Here is a 17,789-nt window from a genome sequence, read left to right as displayed (position 1 = left end):
TGCGCTTCTTCTTGGAGGGAGTAGCAGTAGAGGCTTCAAGATGTTTCCTCTTCCTGGCTTCAGCCTTAGCAGTCCTCGTCTTCTTCAGTTCTGAAGCGGTAGACCTGGCTTTTGGCTTCGAGCCAGTCATGTTGGTTGGGAAGACAATGGGATGTGCTTCATGCCTTGGTGCGTCGGGTTCGGCCACAGCGGGCTTCTTCTTCTTCTTTGCAGCCATCCTGGGGTCGATGCCGGGACGTCCAAGGGCCTTGCGCTTCTCAGCCTCATTGTATGCTTGCACACACTTGTCAGCCAGGCTCTTCATGCTCTCACGCAGCAGTAGTCAGTTCTTGGCTGGTGTGTGGCAGAGGCATCTTGACTCTTGGGGGCTTGGAGATGCGTGACAGATCTTCAGACCGCACACTGTCTTCAGGAGGTGCAGTAGCCAGTGGCTTCGCCCATGAGATTTTTGGTGGAGCAGCTGACCTTGAAGCTTTAACCTTCTTTGGCTTCTGCGGTTCTGGAGTAGGATCTGGGGCTTCATCAGTGTCAGCATCATCATCAGAATGATCCACTTTGGCACATTGAACTGAGATGTGAGTGATGAGGCCATCCAGGTTATAAAAAGGACCGATGACATTGAGTTCTGCATCACGTGTGCCGTCAGCACGGGGAGCAGAGGGACCAGGGTTGAAGTCTAGTCCCAATGACTTCTTGTTCTGCTTCGCCGAATTCTGGGCAAACTGGAAGTTGCGCTTGAACAGATTGTCGTCACGACACCATAGCAGTGACGATGGGTCAGCATCCGCAGGCTGTGGTCCACGGACCATGCAGGGATAGAAGCCTTGTTCAATGGCTTCATCTCTGGACCTGGGTTGAATATTTCTATATAGGATGTCTCCCCATGGTCGCTTGATGGCATTCTTCTCAGCATATTCCTTTGTCACAAACCTGTACTTGAACCACTGTTCTGCCCAATATCGTCGAATCCATTGGATTCGTGTCTTGCGCTGATTGTAATCCTCTTCTGGATCTGTCTTGTACAGTTCTGAGAGATCATCGGGCAGATCTCTTGATGTTTCACCTCGACGCTTTCTGCCACCCTTCCTTGCTGATTTCTCTGCAGCCATGAACTTTAAACTGAATGGCTTCAATACGTTCAAAGGCTTCAAGGGCTTTCGCTTGCTGGACAAACAAAAACTGGCTTCAGAAGAATTTGTATGATGCTGTAAGAATTCTGCAAATGAATGCAGACTATGAGAACCAAGGGATTCTCCCACGGACATGTACCTGTGACAGCATTAAGGTGCGAGGGAAGGGGAAGAGGTCATATGCATTCTCAGAAGATTTTGAAGATAAATCAGTTTAGAAGACATTGACCTCATCGTACGAAGACATTCACTCATAGATAAGGAGTTGGTTCCAGATTTTTACGAATCCACAGATCAGTACAAGTGAGGAATCTAACTACTTTGTGAAGCATAAGTGAACATACTAGGCATAATATGAGATGCAGTATGAAATAGATCCAACATGTGTGAACAGAAACTGCTTATGGTAGAAAGTGACGAATCTATAGGATCAAAGGGGCCGTAAAAAGAAAGTTTTATTTACCACACAAGGAACTGCTAGACGGAGTGGAAGAGGAGGCCGAGCAGTTCGATCGTCTGTGCCCTAACTTGGCGACGGAGGACACCTACGGCGGCGGCGGAGAAGACGATGTCCGCGGCCGGCGTGAAGACGACGTCGGAGAGGTCGCGACAGCTAAGCGCTTCGTCGCCGGCGTCGTCGAGGGCTAGCGGTGGCGCTAGGGTTCGTGCGAGAGTGGAAGAAAGGATAATGACTGTGGTGAGGCGTGTATTTATAGGGATAGGGACAACACAGCGTTATTACACAGGTGCCCCTGGCGATTCACATCTGAAGAACACGTGGCCATCATGCAACATATCGGAGGTTGTTCCACATTCCCACGCACGCCTGGATTATCGGGTGGTCGTTCCCACTTCTCCGGGTTTCAGGTGAAGGAATTAGCATTGAAAACAGACTTAATGTTTGTCTCTGTATCTTCTGCTGACAAGGACGCAGAGAAGATATTCGACAGTTTCAATAGAATGTATATGATTTGGAGAGATAGAGTTTGAGATAGAAAGCATAGAGAGGTTAGGGTCCGATCACATTCACTTAGTTCAAAAGATTCAACAAGAAGACATAGCTATAAGTGAATGCTGTAGAGGACAGAACACTAGTATATATATATATGATCAACATAATGAAGATATTCATGAAGACATGTTGAGATTGAAGCCAAACCAAATGTGAAGACACAACAAATGTAACACCATGGGTAAAATACTTCAAACAGATGAATTTTGTGGTGGCGTTACCCACCGTATAGGAAGTATTAGACCCAGACACGGCGCACAATTATCGTGGCGCTCTGAAGTCAAATTCCACATTAATGTATTCACACTTAGAATGTATGTCTTCATTGATTGAAGATATACTTTACTTCGTGTGCTGCACATTTAAGTCATCAATATGCATAAGTGTTAGGATGTGTGCCTGATCACAGGACATTTGAGGATTCCAAGATATTTAGCTCACACCGTAACTTGCAAAATCTCTTCTCATCCAAGGGCTTGGTGAAGATATCTGCCAATTGCTCTTCAGTGTTGACGTGTATGATATCAATATCTTCCTTCACAACATGATCTCTGAGAAAGTGATGACGAATTTCAATGTGCTTTGTCTTCGAGTGCTGAACTGGGTTGTTGGCAATCTTGATGGCGCTTTCGTTGTCGCAGTAGAGTGGCACTTGCTTCAGATGAATGCCATAGTCTTTGAGTGTTTGCTTCATCCACAGAAGCTGAGCGCAGCAAGATCCAGCAGCAATGTATTCAGATTCAGCAGTGGAGAGAGATACACAGTTCTGCTTCTTTGAAGACCAACATACAAGTGATCGTCCCAGAAAATGACATGTGCCTGATGTAGACTTGCGATCCACCTTGTCACCAGTATAATCAGCATCCGAGAATCCAACCAGATCAAACTCTGAGCCCTTTGGATACCATAATCCTAGAGTTGGGGTGTAAGCCAAATATCAAAGAATTCGCTTCACAGCTAAGTGATGTGATTCCTTTGGTGCCGCTTGGAATCAAGCACACATGCAAACACTAAGCATAATATCTGGCCTAGATGCACATAGATAAAGTAAAGAACCAATCATGGAGCAGTATACCTTTTGATCGAACTCTTTACCATTGTCGTCGAGACCCAGATGATGTTTGGCTGGCATTGGCGTCGTGAAGCCTTTGCAGTCTTGCATACCAAACTTCTTCAGGCAATCTTTGAGATACTTCTCTTGAGATATAAAGATGTCGTTGCGTTGTTGACGTATTTGAAGACCAAGGAAGAACTTCAGCTCACCCATCATGGACATATGATATTGCTCTTGCATCATATATCCAAACTCTTCACTGTATTTCTGATTGGTGCAGCCGAAGATAATGTCATCCACATATATTTGGCACACAAACAGTTCACCATCATATGTCTTCGTGAAGAGAGTGGGGTCGAGGGAACCAGATTTGAAGCCTTTGCTCTTCAGGAAGTCTTTGAGTGTGTCATACCAAGCCCGAGGGGCTTGTTTGAGGCCATACAGTGCCTTGTTGAGCTTGTACACCATGTCAGGATGTTTTGGATCTTCAAAGCCAGGCGGTTGTGCAACATACACTTGTTTTTCAATCTTGCCATTGAGAAAAGCGCTCTTCACATCCATTTGATATAAAAGTATGTTATGATGATTTGCATAGGCCAGCAGTATGCGTATGGCTTCAAGTCTAGCCACAGGAGCAAATGTTTCATCGAAGTCAATCCCTTCAACTTGAGTGTATCCTTGAGCAACGAGACGAGCTTTGTTTCTGACAACTTGACCATGCTCATCTTGCTTGTTGCGATATATCCATTTGGTGCCTATTATATTGTGCTTACGAGGATCAGGACGCTTAACCAGTTCCCATACATTATTCAGCTCAAACTGTTGAAGCTCTTCTTGCATAGCTTGAATCCATTCAGGTTCCATGAAGACTTCTTCAACTTTCTTGGGTTCTGTTATTGAGACGATGCGAAGTGCCCACAGAAATTTGCTAGTTGTGTTGCCCTTGAACGAGTGAGTGGACCTGGTGCATTGATGCTATCAATTATTCTCTCAATCTGCACTTCATTTGCAACACGAGGATGTACAGGACGAAGATTTTGCTCTTGCTGATCATTGTCATTGTTAGAGGGATTGTCTTCAGGCTGAGCATTGTCTTCAGGTTGATCAGGTGCGGAGATGATAAGTTCTTCTTCAGGTTGAGCTTCAGAAGGTATGATTTCTCCAGTTCCCATAAGTTTGATTGATTCACTGGATGGAACTTCATCTAGCACATTTGGCAGGTGCTCTCTTTGTGAGCCGTTAGTCTCATCGAACCGCACATCCACTGTTTCAACCACTTTATAATGAAAGAGATTGAAGACTCTATAGGAGTGCGAATCCTTTCCATATCCAAGCATAAAACCCTCATGTGCTTTTGGTGCAAATTTTGAAGTGTGATGTGGATCCTTGATCCAGCACCTGGCGCCAAATACTCTGAAGTAACTGACATTTGGCTTCTTGCCAGTAAGGAGCTCATAGGATGTCTTGTTCAGAAGCTTGTGAAGATAAACATGGTTGATGATATGGCATGCAGTGTCAATGGCTTCAGGCCAGAATTTTCTTGGAGTCTTGTATTCATCAAGCATCGTCCGAGCCATCTCAATAAGTGTTCTGTTCTTGCGTTCGACGACGCCATTCTGCTGTGGCGTGTACGGAGCTGAGAATTCATGTGTGATGCCCAAAGTATCAAGATATGTATCCATGCCAGTGTTCTTGAATTTAGTGCCATTGTCACTTCTGATGTGCTTTATCTTGGCGCCATAGTTGTTCATTGCTCGATTGGCGAAGCGTCTGAAGACATCCTGCACTTCAGTCTTGTAAAGGATTATATGCACCCAAGTATATCTTGAATAATCATCAACAATGACAAAGCCATAGAGACAAGCAGTAGTAGTAAGAGTAGAGTAATGAGTGGGACCAGAAAGATCCATGTGTAGCAGTTCGAAGGGTTGAGTCGTTGTCATGCTTGTCTTCGAGGGATGCTTGGCCCTCGTCATCTTTCCTGCTTCACAGGCATCGCATAAGTGATCCTTCTTGAACTTGACGCCCTCGATGCCTATGACATGCTTCTTCCTTGCAAGGGTGTGGAGGTTCCTCATGCCAGCATGCCCTAGCCTTCGATGCCAGAGCCAGCATTCAGAAGCTTTTGCTAGAAGACATACTGCAAGTTGTGGTCCTGCTGAGAAATCTACCACGTACAAATCATCTTTCCGATACCCTTCAAACACTAGAGACTTGTCAGATTCCATTAGTACAAGGCAATGATATTTTCCAAACATCACAATCATATTTAAATCGCAAAGCATTGAGACAGACATTAAGTTGAAACCAAGGGATTCAACAAGCATGACTTTATCCATGTCTTGATCCTTTGAGATTGCAACTCTACCTAGACCCAATACCTTGCTTTTACCAGTGTCAGCAAATGTGATGTGACTTTTGTCTGATGAACGTAAAGTTGAGTTCATGAGAAGGCTTCGCTTGCCAGTCATGTGATTTGTACACCCACTATCAATAATCCATTCTGAAGCAGCTGGTGTCGTACCCTACAGGGCAGTTAGGGGGATAGGCTTCACGAAGAGAATTGTGACGCAAAAACATTTGACGAACCAGTGGATTATTAAAGCTTAGATCGAGATTAGGACTGATAGGGCAAGTTGCAAGCGATTCAGAAACAAAGTACATAGTAAGATCATTTGGGCATTTGATCTTGCGCCCTACAAGATGTTTAAGGTCCCCAGCAATAGTGTCAGACGATTTTGGTTTTCGGCTGGAGACCTTTCCCTGCAAAAGAGAGTTAAGCTTTCTTAGCCACCCACATCTTCAGGGGTGGCTTCGAAGCAATAAGTCTAAGTGCAGCATCTGAGAACTTTGGCTTTGGAGCCCTAGCAAAAAGTCTTGCAGGTGGACAATAGTATTCATAAGAATAAGCAGAATAGTTCTTGGTCTTATGACCATGGCGGTTTGATGAACCGCGCTCATATTAATAGGCCTGAGTATGGCTTCCCTGCAAAACATTTGCGTTAGTGTGACTCAGGTGAGTCCTCTGTCTGTATGAAGCCTTTGGACCGTATGAAGCCTGTGGTCTGGGGTTTGTCTTCTTCACCTATGGTGTCATGATGACATTCACAGGAAGATTCTCCAAACACCTTTTCGGCACCCAGATCTTCTTCATAGGCGGTCTATTCCTGCAGTTAGTACCAATGTACCTGGCAAACACTTCACCATTCTGATTCTTAAACAGTTTATAGTTTGCATCAAAGGATTCATCAATAACAATGGGGTTAGCACAAGTGAAGCCAGATAGAGTGGATGGATCTGCTGAAGGTTCCTTTGCAGCAACCCATGTGGTTTTGGGGTACTGCTCAGGTTTCCAGTACGAGCCATCAGCATTCATTTTCCTTACGAACCCAACACCCTCTTTCCTAGGGTTTCGGTTCAGGATCTGCCTTTTGAGGATATCACATAGTGTCTGATGCCCTTTGAGACTTTTGTACATCCCTGTTTCATGCAGTGTCTTCAACCTAGCATTCTCATCAGCAATAGCAGTGGTGTCCTCAGCAGAGGGGTTAGTTTCCATATCAACAGTTGAAGATATTGCAACAGTAGCAGCAGTAGAACATTCAGCAACAGAAGTAGCGTTATCACGCTCAATGCATTTAAGACATTGTGGTTCAAATCCTTCCTGAGCTGAACTGATCTATTCGGCGCGAAGTGACTCGTTTTCTTTTTAAAGATCTTCATGAGCCGCTCTCAATTTCTCAAGATCTTGCTTCCTTTGAAGATAATCATAGGAAAGCCTTTCATGAGCTGTTGAGAGCGTTTCATGACGACTTTAAAGTTCCTCATACTTAATGTGAAGATTTTTATGTCCTCAATTAAGGACTGAGATCGAGTCATTTCAGCGTCTAACAGATCATCGCTTTTGTCTAACAGTTTTTTAATGTGTTCCATAGTTTTTTGTTGTTCAGTTGCAATTTTAGCAAGTGTTTTGTAGCTGGGTTTGGAACCACAATCAGAGTCATCGTCACTAGATGTTTGATAGTGAGTAGTGTGTGTGTTTACCTTGGCACCGCGTGCCATGAAGCAGTAGGAAGGAGCGGAGTAGTCCTTGTCATTTGCATCGGTGTCAGTGATGAAGTCATTTTCTTCAGTGTTGAAGATGGACTTGGCAACGTATGATGTAGCCAGACTTGCAACGCCAGAATCAGACTCCACCTCCGCCTCCTCAGAAGCGGACTCATCCTCAAAGTCCATTTCCTTGCCAACAAACGCACGTGCCTTGCCAGATGAGCTCTTCTTGTGTGATGAAGACTTGGAGGAAGACTTGGAAGAAGATTTTGAGTATTTCTTCTTCTTGTTGTCGTTAGAGTCATACTCCTTGCTCTTCTTCTTGTTGTTGTTCTCATTGTCCCACTGTGGACACTCAGTGATGTACTGGCCAGGTTTCTTGCACTTGTGACATGTTCTCTTCTTGTAGTCATGAGCAGAAACTTCATCATTCCTTGAGCTTGATTGTGAAGACTTTCTGAAGCCTTTCTTCTTGGTGAATTTTTGGAACTTCTTCACAAGCATAGCAAGCTCCCTTTCAATGTCTTCAGGATCATCAGAACTGCTGTCAGATTCTTCTTCAAATGAGGAGACAGCCTTTGCCTTCAAGGCACGAGTTCGCCCATAGTTGGGACCGTAGATGTCTCTTTTCTCAGAAAGCTGAAACGCGTGTGTGTTGAGCCTTTCAAGTATGTCAGACGGATCGAGTGTTTTGAAATCATGACGTTCTTGAATCATCAGGGCTAGGGTGTCAAACGAACTGTCAAGTGATCTGAGGAGTGTCTTGACGACTTCATGCTTGGTGATCTCAGTAGCGCCGAGGGCTTGAAGCTCATTTGTGATGTCAGTGAGTCGATCAAACGTGAGCTGGACATTCTCATTGTCATTTCTCTTGAAGCAGTTGAAGAGGTTGCGAAAGACACTGATTCTCTGATCTTTCTGGGTTGAGACGCCTTCGTTGACCTTGGATAGCCAGTCCCAGACTAGCTTAGATGTTTCCAAAGCACTCACGCGGCCATACTGTCCTTTGGTCAGATGACCACAGATGATATTCTTGGCAGTAGAGTCCAGTTGAACGAACTTCTTGACATCAGCGGCAGTGACACCTTCTCCAGCCTTGGGAACGCCGTTCTTGACGACATACCATAGGTCGACATCAATGGCTTCAAGATGCATGCGCATCTTATTCTTCCAGTAGGGATATTCAGTTCCATCGAAGACGGGGCACGCAGCGGAGACTTTGATTATCCCTGCAGTCGACATAGCTAAAACTCCAGGTTGTTAAACCGAATCACACAGAACAAGGGAGTACCTTGCTCTGATACCAATTGAAAGTGCTAGTGATCGACTAGAGGGGGGGTGAATAGGCGATTTTTATGAAAGTCTTCAAAACATGTAAGTTTCGAAGACAAACGATAGAAATAAACCTATTATCATGCAGCGGAAGGTAGACTACACTAGGCAAACCATAGTCACGTATTCAATGAAGTGAAAGCACAATGACTAATAGCAGCTAGGCAGTAAGGATCAGGTAGGAAGATATTGAGAAGCCAATCAGTACACGTAATCACTTAGTGAAGTTGAATGGTGATGCTATCGTACAATGACTTCACAAGAACCAACAGTAAGTAAAGGGAAGGGAAAGATGAAACTAGTGACTCGTTGAAGACAATGATTTGTTGGACCAGTTCCAGTTGCTGTGACAACTGTACGTCTGGTTAGGGAGGCTGAGATTCAACTCAGAAGACCTCGTCTTCACCTTATTCCCCTTGAGCTAAGGACACCCAGTCCTCGCCCAATCACTCTGGTAAGTCTTCAAGGTAAACTTCCAAACCTTCACAGACTTCGTAAACCGGCGATCCACAATGACTCTTGAATGCTCAGAATGCGACGCCTAACCGGCTGGAGGATTCACAGTCCTCAAGTGTAATAAGTTTTCAGATCACATAGACAAGAAGACTTAAGTGATGCCTAACACTCTTTGGCTCTGGGTGGTTCGGGCTTTATCCTCTCAAGGAATTCTCTCTCAAAGGCTTCGAGGTGGGTTGCTCTCAAACGACAAAAGTCGTACTTTAACTCTGAGCAGCCAACCGTTTATGGTTGTAGGGGGTGGGCTATTTATAGCCACTAGGCAACCCGACCTGATTTGTCCGAAATGACCCTGGGTCACTAAGGAACTGACACGTGTTCCAACGGTCAGATTTCAAACACACACGGCAACTTTACTTGGGCTACAAGCAAAGCTGACTTGTCCAACTCTGAACAAGATTCGCTCTCATAGTCTTCACTCGAAGACATAGGATTTTGGTTAAGCATCACTTCAGTCATTCTGACTGGTTTTCTTGGACCCCACTTAATAGTACGGTGGTTCCTATGACTCAACAAAGAAGAAAAAGAACTACAAAAGATCTAAGTCTTCGCACTCCATAGTCTTCATGCGATAAATGTCTTCTCTTGTCATAGTCTTCAATGTGAATGTCTTCACATACCACCTTTGACTTCAATGTCTTCATACATTTTTAGGGGTCATCTATGGTAGGAAAACCGAATCAATGAGGGACTTCTACCTGTGTTATCCTGCAATTCTCACAAACACATTAGTCCCTCAACTAGGTTTGTCGTCAATACTCCAAAACCAACTAGGGGTGGCACTAGATGCACTTACACATCGCCTGTGCCCAGCAATTCGGGTTTTATCATATTACCTTATGATTTTGGATGATTTTTCTCATTTCACTTGGACCTTTCCGTTGCGCCGCAAATCCGACGTCGTTTCCTCACTTCACGCTTTCTACGCTTATGTTGCCACCCATTTTCACCGCACCATTGCCCATCTTCAAACCGACAATGGAAAGGAGTTTGATAACCTCGCTATTCGCACCCTCTTATCCACTCATGGCACCATTTTTCGTCTCACATGCCCTTATACATCTCAGCAAAACGGTCGAGCCGAATGTGTTCTTCACACTCTTAATGAGAGTGTTCGCGCATTGCTCTTCCACGCACACATGCCTGCCCGGTTTTGGCTCGATGCTCTCTCCACAGCTACCCTTCTTCTCAACATCCGACCTTGTAAACCCGGTGGAACTACACCCCTCATCATCTCTTATTTGGGTCACCTCCGTCATATGATGATCTCCATGTCTTCGGTTGCCTTTGTTATCCTAATATCACCGCCACGACACCACATAAGCTGGCGCCTCGCTCTCTCGCTTGTGTTTTTCTTGGCTACCAACCCAACACAAAAGGCTTCTGTTGCTACGACCTGGAGTCCCATCGTGTGATCGTGTCTCGGCACGTTTATTTTGATGAGTTTGTTTTTCTGTTTCAGCAGGCAGCGTCGCGTCCCTCGCCATCTCTGGACGCCTCTCCTCGACGGACTCGTGGAGCCCTTGTGCTCCCTCCACCCCGTCGCTCGGGTGCGGTTGCGGCCTCGTCATCCGCTGCCTCGCCACCCTCGGCGTTTCCTTTGCTGACTCAGGAGGAGTTGGCCTCCCAGGCCGCGCCGGGCCCCCGCCTCCTGGCTCTGGAGGAGCCAGCCTCGCCAGGCCCTCGCCTCTCGGCTCTGGAGGATCCGGACGCGCCCCCAGCTGGGCCCTCGGGTGCCTTGTCTGCTCGGGAGGAGTCGGCCTCTTTGGCCCCGTCTACACCCTCCTCGCCGTCCATGAACGGGCCCTCTGGCTCCCCGTCGGCTCAGGAGGAGCCGGTCGACTCGGCCCCGACGGCGCCCTTGTCGCCATCCACGGCCGGGTCATCTCGCGCCTCAACGACGCCCTCGACACCAACACCCGTGGCCTCGCCTGCGTATTCATCATCCTCCGAGCCGGCTGTGGTGGCCCCTTGCCGACGCGGTCCACGCCCGCCTCCCCCGCCGCCTCACCACTCCATGGTGACGCACGCCAAGGCCGGGGTGCGCCAGCCGAATCCGCGCTACTACAACCTCAGCGTCACGACCCTCTCTCCGGTTCCGCGCTCGGTGCGTTCTGCGTTGAGTGATCCGCATTGGACCGCCGCTATGCATGCTGAGTACGACGCTCTTGTCGCCAACCGGACTTGGACCCTTGTTCCTCGTCCCCCTGGCATGAACGTCATGTCGGGAAAGTGGGTTTTTTGTCACAAACTCCTCCCGGACGGTTCTCTCAACAGATACAAGGCTCGCTGGGTTGTCCGTGGATTTGCTCAACGTGCCGGTGTTGACTTCTCTGAGACTTTCTCTCCGATCGTCAAACCCGCCACGATTCGTGTGGTTCTTCAGTTGGCCGTCTCTCGCCGATGGCCCGTACATCAGCTCGACATCAACAATGTTTTTCTGTACGGCCACCTTCAGGAGCGAGTTCTCTGTCAGCAGCCGACCGGGTTTGTTGACCCTCAGCGACCGGATCATGTCTGCCTGTTGTCACGGTCATTATATGGCCTCAAACAGGCTCCGCGCGCATGGTACCAGCGCATCGCCGCGTTCCTTGGTCTTCTCGGGTTTCGCAGCACCACCTTTGACACATCGTTGTTCATGCTGCATCGGGCTGATCATGTGGCTATGCTTCTGCTCTATGTTGATGATATTGTCATTACTGCCTCTCGAGCGGATCTTCTTCGCGACATCATTGGTCGTCTCGGTTCTGAGTTTCGGCTGAAGGATCTCGGTGTGTTGCACTTCTTCCTTGGCATTAATGTGCGACGTGATGCCACTGGGTTCTTTCTGCACCAAGGCCAGTACGCTCTTGATCTTCTGGACCGTGCCGGCATGACTGACTGCAAGCCAGCCTCCACACCTGCTGAGGCTAAGCCGAAGCTCTCCGTCACCGTTGGCCAGCCCGTTACCGACGCCGCTCTTTACCGCAACATTGTGGGCGCCCTTCAGTACCTTACGCTCACCAGACCAGACATCCAGTTTGCGGTGCAGCAAGTTTGCTTGCATATGCACTCGCCCCGTGATGTTCATTGGTCTTTGGTCAAGCGCATTCTTCGGTACATTCGTGGCACCCCGACCTACGGTCTTCGCCTCCGTGCATCCGCCTCGACTGAGCTTCTTGCTTACACTGACGCGGATTGGGCTGGTTGTCCCGACACTCGACGATCCACGTCTGGCTATTGTGTCTTCTTCGGTGACTCACTTGTCTCCTGGTCCTCTAAACGGCAGCCTACTGTCTCCCGTTCGAGTGCTGAGGCCGAGTACCGAGCTGTTGCCAACGTCGTTGCGGAGACTTGTTGGCTTCGTCACCTTCTTGGTGAGCTTCGGATTTCTCTTCCGAAAGCTATTGTGGTCTTCTGTGACAATGTGTCGGCTACCTATCTCACGGCTGATCCGGTGCAGCATAAGCGCACCAAACATATTGAGCTCGATATTCACTTTGTGTGCGAGAAGGTTCAGTTGGGTCAGCTTCGTGTTCTTCATGTACCGACCACCCAACAGTTTGCCGACATCATGACCAAGGGATTGCCCACCGCTGCATTCCAGGAGTTTCGTTCCAGTCTTTGCATCGCCGACGCCGACGCTTCGACTGCGGTGGGGTGTTGAAACGTGATATCTTTGAATTTATTTTCGACTGATTCTCCTATTATCTCTAGCCTTGTATAGCTGATTTCTAGAGATATTGTAGGCTTAGTTGGCTTGTCACGCAAGACACCACCTGTATATATTGTAACCGACTCCGATGGAATACAATGAGTTGCATCCTATAGTCTTCTACATAGAACGTACAGAAACAAGGAGAAGGGACGTAGAAGAAAAATGGTTGGACAAAGTATTAGTAGAAGATGAACATTTATATTCTGTTGTATTGACAGGCTTCAGAAATTTCATCTGTTTTCCAGGTAGTTTCTACCGAAATGACTTTTTGAATCACGTCGTAGATGAACAGCGATACAGGTGTGTCACCTGTGTGCCCCTGTGATTTTCATTGTAATCCTGAACTACCAGAACCTAGATGGTAGTGAGAGCATCTACAACCGGACATAACAAATATGACCCCTTAAACGTCCACCGACGATTGACCGGGCGTTGTCGGTTTTGAGCCCTATTTATTCATCCATGCAGTCACACTCATTTTCCTTCTTCCCATATGTCCAGTCCCTTGTATGTGATCGATGAAGATGAAGAGAAAGAAATAAAAGAATGAATAAAGAAAGAGAAAAGGTGGTCCGGTGTGAGGACACGTCCTACGTGGAATGCACGGGTGAGCCTGGGCGCGTCTGCAAGCCCTCATATCCTTCCCATATTTAAGATGAATATGAGGGTTCACGGACAGCCTTGACATATAGGTATCATATAAGAGGTTCGATTGAGTCATATTTTTCCTTCTCTCTTTTGTCTGATTACTGACTAGGCGCGTCCGCGGACGTATGAGTGATGGTTTAAGGCGTCCCGCTAAAAATGCTGGACGGCCCGGAGAGATATTTCATGTGTTCACACAAGTGCGTAGTACATTCGTTTCACGTGAAGGGCTATTGTGTTTTGACGAGCTCACACGGAGAGGCCCCGGGAGGGCTGGCGCCTGGCGGAATGCATGCATGTTCTTGAGCAGAACCTAGTTCGTGCCGTCGAATCATGTAGGCCGGTGCTACAATCCGCAGGCGTGGTGTAGCACCACTCTAATCATAGAGCAGCACTACGCGTCTACCTACGCACAAAAAAAAATCGACGGCGTACTTGGCCCTGCTCGTTCTGGAGCGTAGAACGAAACGAAAATAAGAACCTGATGCATTAGAGCATCTCCACTCCTCCGGCCCTCAGCGCACACGCCAGCGATATTTGGGGCGCTCATCCGGCGTTTTTTATGTCCTGAGAGCGAAAGTGATCTAGGTCCCAGCCACGTCTTTAGGAGCCGCCTCTCAAGGCGCCGTAAAAATCAAACTTGGTCATTCCCGCTCTTAAAAAAAGAAGGTAATATCAGTGGCAGTCATAGAACTTGCATCTGATGTTCAGTTTAGTGTTAAAAGTTGTAAAATACGTCATTGCAGTCACATAACTTGTCTATGTGTGCAGATACGGTCACTTCTTGTCGTGTCAGCATGAATGCGGCTCACATGTAAGTGACTGTGCGCAGTGAGATGTTGGGTGAGCCACGGTTTTTTATTATTTTTGCAAAAATTACCCTCAGCTTTTATTTAATTGGGCACCTGTGAGCACACTGTGTTGCGGCAAGAAACAAGAAAAAAAAATAAGGGCTGGGGGGATTCGAACCGACTTCCTCCACTTAACAATAAGATAACTGCAGCAGCCACTCCACCAAGAACAAATTGATGTAAAACTAACAAACGAAATGTTATTTAACACAATGTTCGCTCACAGCAAGAAAGGGATAAACGAAAACTAAAAACCTGTCATGTTATTCCATACAAAAATAAATGAAATATTCTTTAAAAATGTTCATGCTTTACATTAAAAAGTATGCGACATTTCAAAAAAATGCTTAAAAATTGTTAAAAATATTTGTGTAATTAAAAAATGTAAGTTCCATTTTAAACATGTTCACACATTTCAAAAAAACTTTCATGCGGGGAATAGAAATCTTCGTGTATATGTTGTTATTTATCTTGTTCTAACTAAGAAAACTACGCAGGGAATAGAAATTCGCCATGGCATATGCATATTATCACGGGGAGAGTGGATCATTCTGATTGAGCAGTCTATTTTTTTCAAACTGAAAAGTATTCAAATTTGAAGTTTCGTCGGAAAAATCAGCTGAAATATATTTTCTTTTGTCTAGGTTTTCAAATTTCAAATTGTTGGAATTCATACACTTTTTTCCTGATTTGTCTGAAAGAAATTTACGTACATTTATTCTGCAATATATCTTCTTTTACCTATATTTTCAATTCAAATTATTCAAGTTCAAAAAATTTAGTTGATTTCTCCGAAAAATTTACGTACATGCGTTCTGACCTATATTTTCCGTCATCTAGATTAATGTTTTAATTTTTTTTTCAAATTCAAACAAAATTTCCGCTGATTTGTTCAAAAAAATAGGTACATTTGTACTGCACTATATTCCCTTTTATCTAGATTTTTAAATTTATTTTTTTCAAATTCAAACAAAAAATTAGTCGATTTGTCCCAATAGTTTATCAAGAATATAAGTTGTTTTCTTACATAGAAAAAAGAAAGAAGAATACAAAAGATAAACTATGTATATTTCTTTTATTGCATAAGCGGCTATCCCTTTTTTGCACACCCTTTTTCCTTTTTAATTTCTACTTTAGTTAGTACTGTCTATGTCAGATGAAGTTAACTATGCTTTCTAATCATCAAATATTGGTTAGTGGAGTCGGTATGCATGCGCTGGTAATCGTAATAGCTCCTGGGTTTGAATCCCAACCACTACACTAGTGTTTATAATTTTATTTACTGATTTTTTGCGTGTATTTATAAATTAATAAAATACAAGTGTGTTTTCTGAAGAAAAAAACCAGTGCCCGCAGATTACCCACGGCGTCAGCCACTGACAGTGCCCCAACGAAACGTTGGCACGTCCCGTGTGCGTGGAATACGGCCGGTTATGACAGAAAGCACCGTAGATGAATAAAAGGACAAGTTAGATGACTAGAAACATGTATTTTACAAGTTTATGCACCAAACTGAACATCGTCTGCAAATTTTATGACTCCCCGTGTATTTACCTCTAAAAAAAGCCACAAGTCCGGCGATCAGCGCCCTAGTTCGGCGATCCCTTTGCCACAGTTCGGCGATAAAATGAAAAGCAAAAAAAAAATAAAATTCAAACGGCGGTGTCGGCCTCCGGCGTCGGTGGAGTCGGCGTTTGCGGGCTGGGCGTCGTCGTCGCTGCTTCTGTGCTGGGCGGTATCGGCGCGGCTTCTGTGCTGTTGGGCATCGTGGAGACATCATCGCTCGGGCTTGGCGACGGCGTCGACGTGGGCGTGGGAGTGGGCGGCGCCGTCGACGGTAGCTGGTTCAGGATGAGGCCACGCTCCGCCAGGTACCACGCATTGAGCTGCTCGTCGTTGCTCTGGAGCATGTCTGCCCCGCCTATTAGGAAAGCCAGGTCAGTGTTCCTCTTCTTCACGACGACGTTGGTCCGGAGTAGGTCGAGCTTGACGGCGCTGTTCGTCATCAACGCCGACCACCGCGCCTCGATCTTCTCTTCACGCAGGGCGGTCCGGGCTTGTGCGTCGGCGAGGCAATGCTCGATGGACTCTTGCACCCGTGGGGTAGCCGAGTCAGCGTGTTTCCCCTTCTTGGCCCCTTTGTTGCCTTCCGGGCGTCCGTCGCCCGCGCCCGGCGTCTGTGCGTCCGGCTTGTACGTCTCTTTGGCCTTGGCGAGGGTGCGCCGGGTATCCGCCCACTTCTCGCACTTGTCGATACACTTGAAGACGTGGAGGTACTTGAAATCTTGGTCACTGCTATCTTGGCGGAACATGGCGAACATCCGCAGCAGTTGCGCCGAGGAACAAACAGTTGGCGGCGGCGCACATGGCGAAAAAAAGGGGGAGGCCGGCGTGCCATATCTGATCATCCATGCTGGCGCCGCTCTCCGGACGAGCCGCGGTCTCCTCGACGATCCCATGCCATTTGTTGCATGCTGTTTGGATGAGCCCCCAATGGTTCACCACTGCCTTCGACCTGTGTTGCATGTAGACGCCTTTGAAGTAGGGGTCGACGAGTTTGCGCTCGTCGAACTCGACCTTGATGCGCTTCCAATATGTGTCGATACTCTAGTTCGTGCCAGTGATCGGGTCGAGGCAGACGACTTTTCACGCTTCGGCGAGGCACTCGTCCTCCTTGGACGCCCACTTGATGCGCATCTCGTCGGTCCTGGCCGCCCGCTTCTTCTTCTTCCATTTCCTCGCCGGAACAGGCACCGGTTCCTCCTCTTCCTCCTCCTCCTCCTCCTCCCCTGGCTCCTCCTCGCCGTAGTCGAGCTCGCCGTCCTGCCGCCGTTGAGATCCATTGTGTCGTCTTGGGCAGTGAACCCCGGAGAGGCGGCGACGGCGGTCGAGCCGGCCGTGATGATGTTGTCCATGTCGGCCTCCGTCGCGTCGGCGTCGCCGAGATGCAAAGAGGACGCCTGTGAGAAGGGCAGCACGCCATGGCGGAGAGGTGGCGTCGGGGAGGCTGCGTAAGCCGGCGGCAAGTAGGTGTACGGTGGGTACTGCATGCCGACGAAGGCGGGCGAGGGCGTGCGCTAGGGCGGGTGACCATGGGGAAAGGTGATGTTGGGGTTGAACCTGCCATGCGCGTCGGCGTCGGCGTAGCCCGAAGACGGCGCGCTGTCCCAGGGTTGTGGCGACGACGAAAAGCCGGCCGAAGACCCGGCGCTTTGCTGGCTCCAGGACGTGTACGAGCTGTGGCCGCCGGGTGGGTTCATCATCCCTGCTTGTTTGGCCGAGCGCTCCGCTTGCTCCGCCACCGCCGCAGCCGCGAGCGCCACCCTGTCCCTGGCCTTCTTGGCGTTCGCCCTATTTCGCCGGTCGATGGTGATAGCCTCCCGGTGCTGAACTTCCGCCCTCCAGTCGGCGTTGGACATGTCCGGAAACTTGCACGGCGGCGCCCTCGGCTTCCTCTGCTTCGGTTGGGTGACGGCGGCGGTGGCATCCGCCGCGGTGCGGG

General features: G+C 47.6%; 1 protein-coding gene and 1 pseudogene across 1 annotated transcript; both read right to left on the bottom strand.

Moving 5' to 3' along the window:
- Nucleotides 1-15,939: 15,939 nt before the first annotated feature.
- Nucleotides 15,940-16,813, bottom strand: LOC147986147 (uncharacterized). Its single transcript, XM_087541895.1, has 2 exons — nucleotides 16,691-16,813; nucleotides 15,940-16,620 (listed from the first exon to the last, which is right to left on the bottom strand). Exons 1-2 carry the CDS (start codon nucleotides 16,811-16,813, stop codon nucleotides 15,940-15,942), a joined length of 804 nt encoding a protein of 267 aa, XP_087398021.1.
- An 81-nt stretch (nucleotides 16,814-16,894) lies between these two features.
- LOC147986146 (uncharacterized) lies at nucleotides 16,895-17,550 on the bottom strand (annotated as a pseudogene).
- Nucleotides 17,551-17,789: the final 239 nt, after the last annotated feature.

Source organism: Triticum urartu, chromosome 2A (assembly GCF_056163025.1).
Source record: "Triticum urartu cultivar PI428250 chromosome 2A, HENAU_Tu73, whole genome shotgun sequence".
Taxonomy (NCBI): domain Eukaryota; kingdom Viridiplantae; phylum Streptophyta; class Magnoliopsida; order Poales; family Poaceae; genus Triticum; species Triticum urartu.
This window is presented reverse-complemented; position numbering and strand designations above follow the sequence as displayed.

What these genes read in the sequence shown, in the direction of transcription:
- LOC147986147 (XM_087541895.1), bottom strand. Translation starts at nt 16,813, where the DNA reads ATGCAACACAGGTCGAAGGCAGTGGTGAACCATTGGGGGCTCATCCAA. An exon ending in GCGGCGCCAGCATGGATGAT is followed by an intron (nt 16,621 to 16,690) that starts CAGATATGGCAC and finishes TGTTCCTCGGCG; the next exon opens with CAACTGCTGCGGATGTTCGC.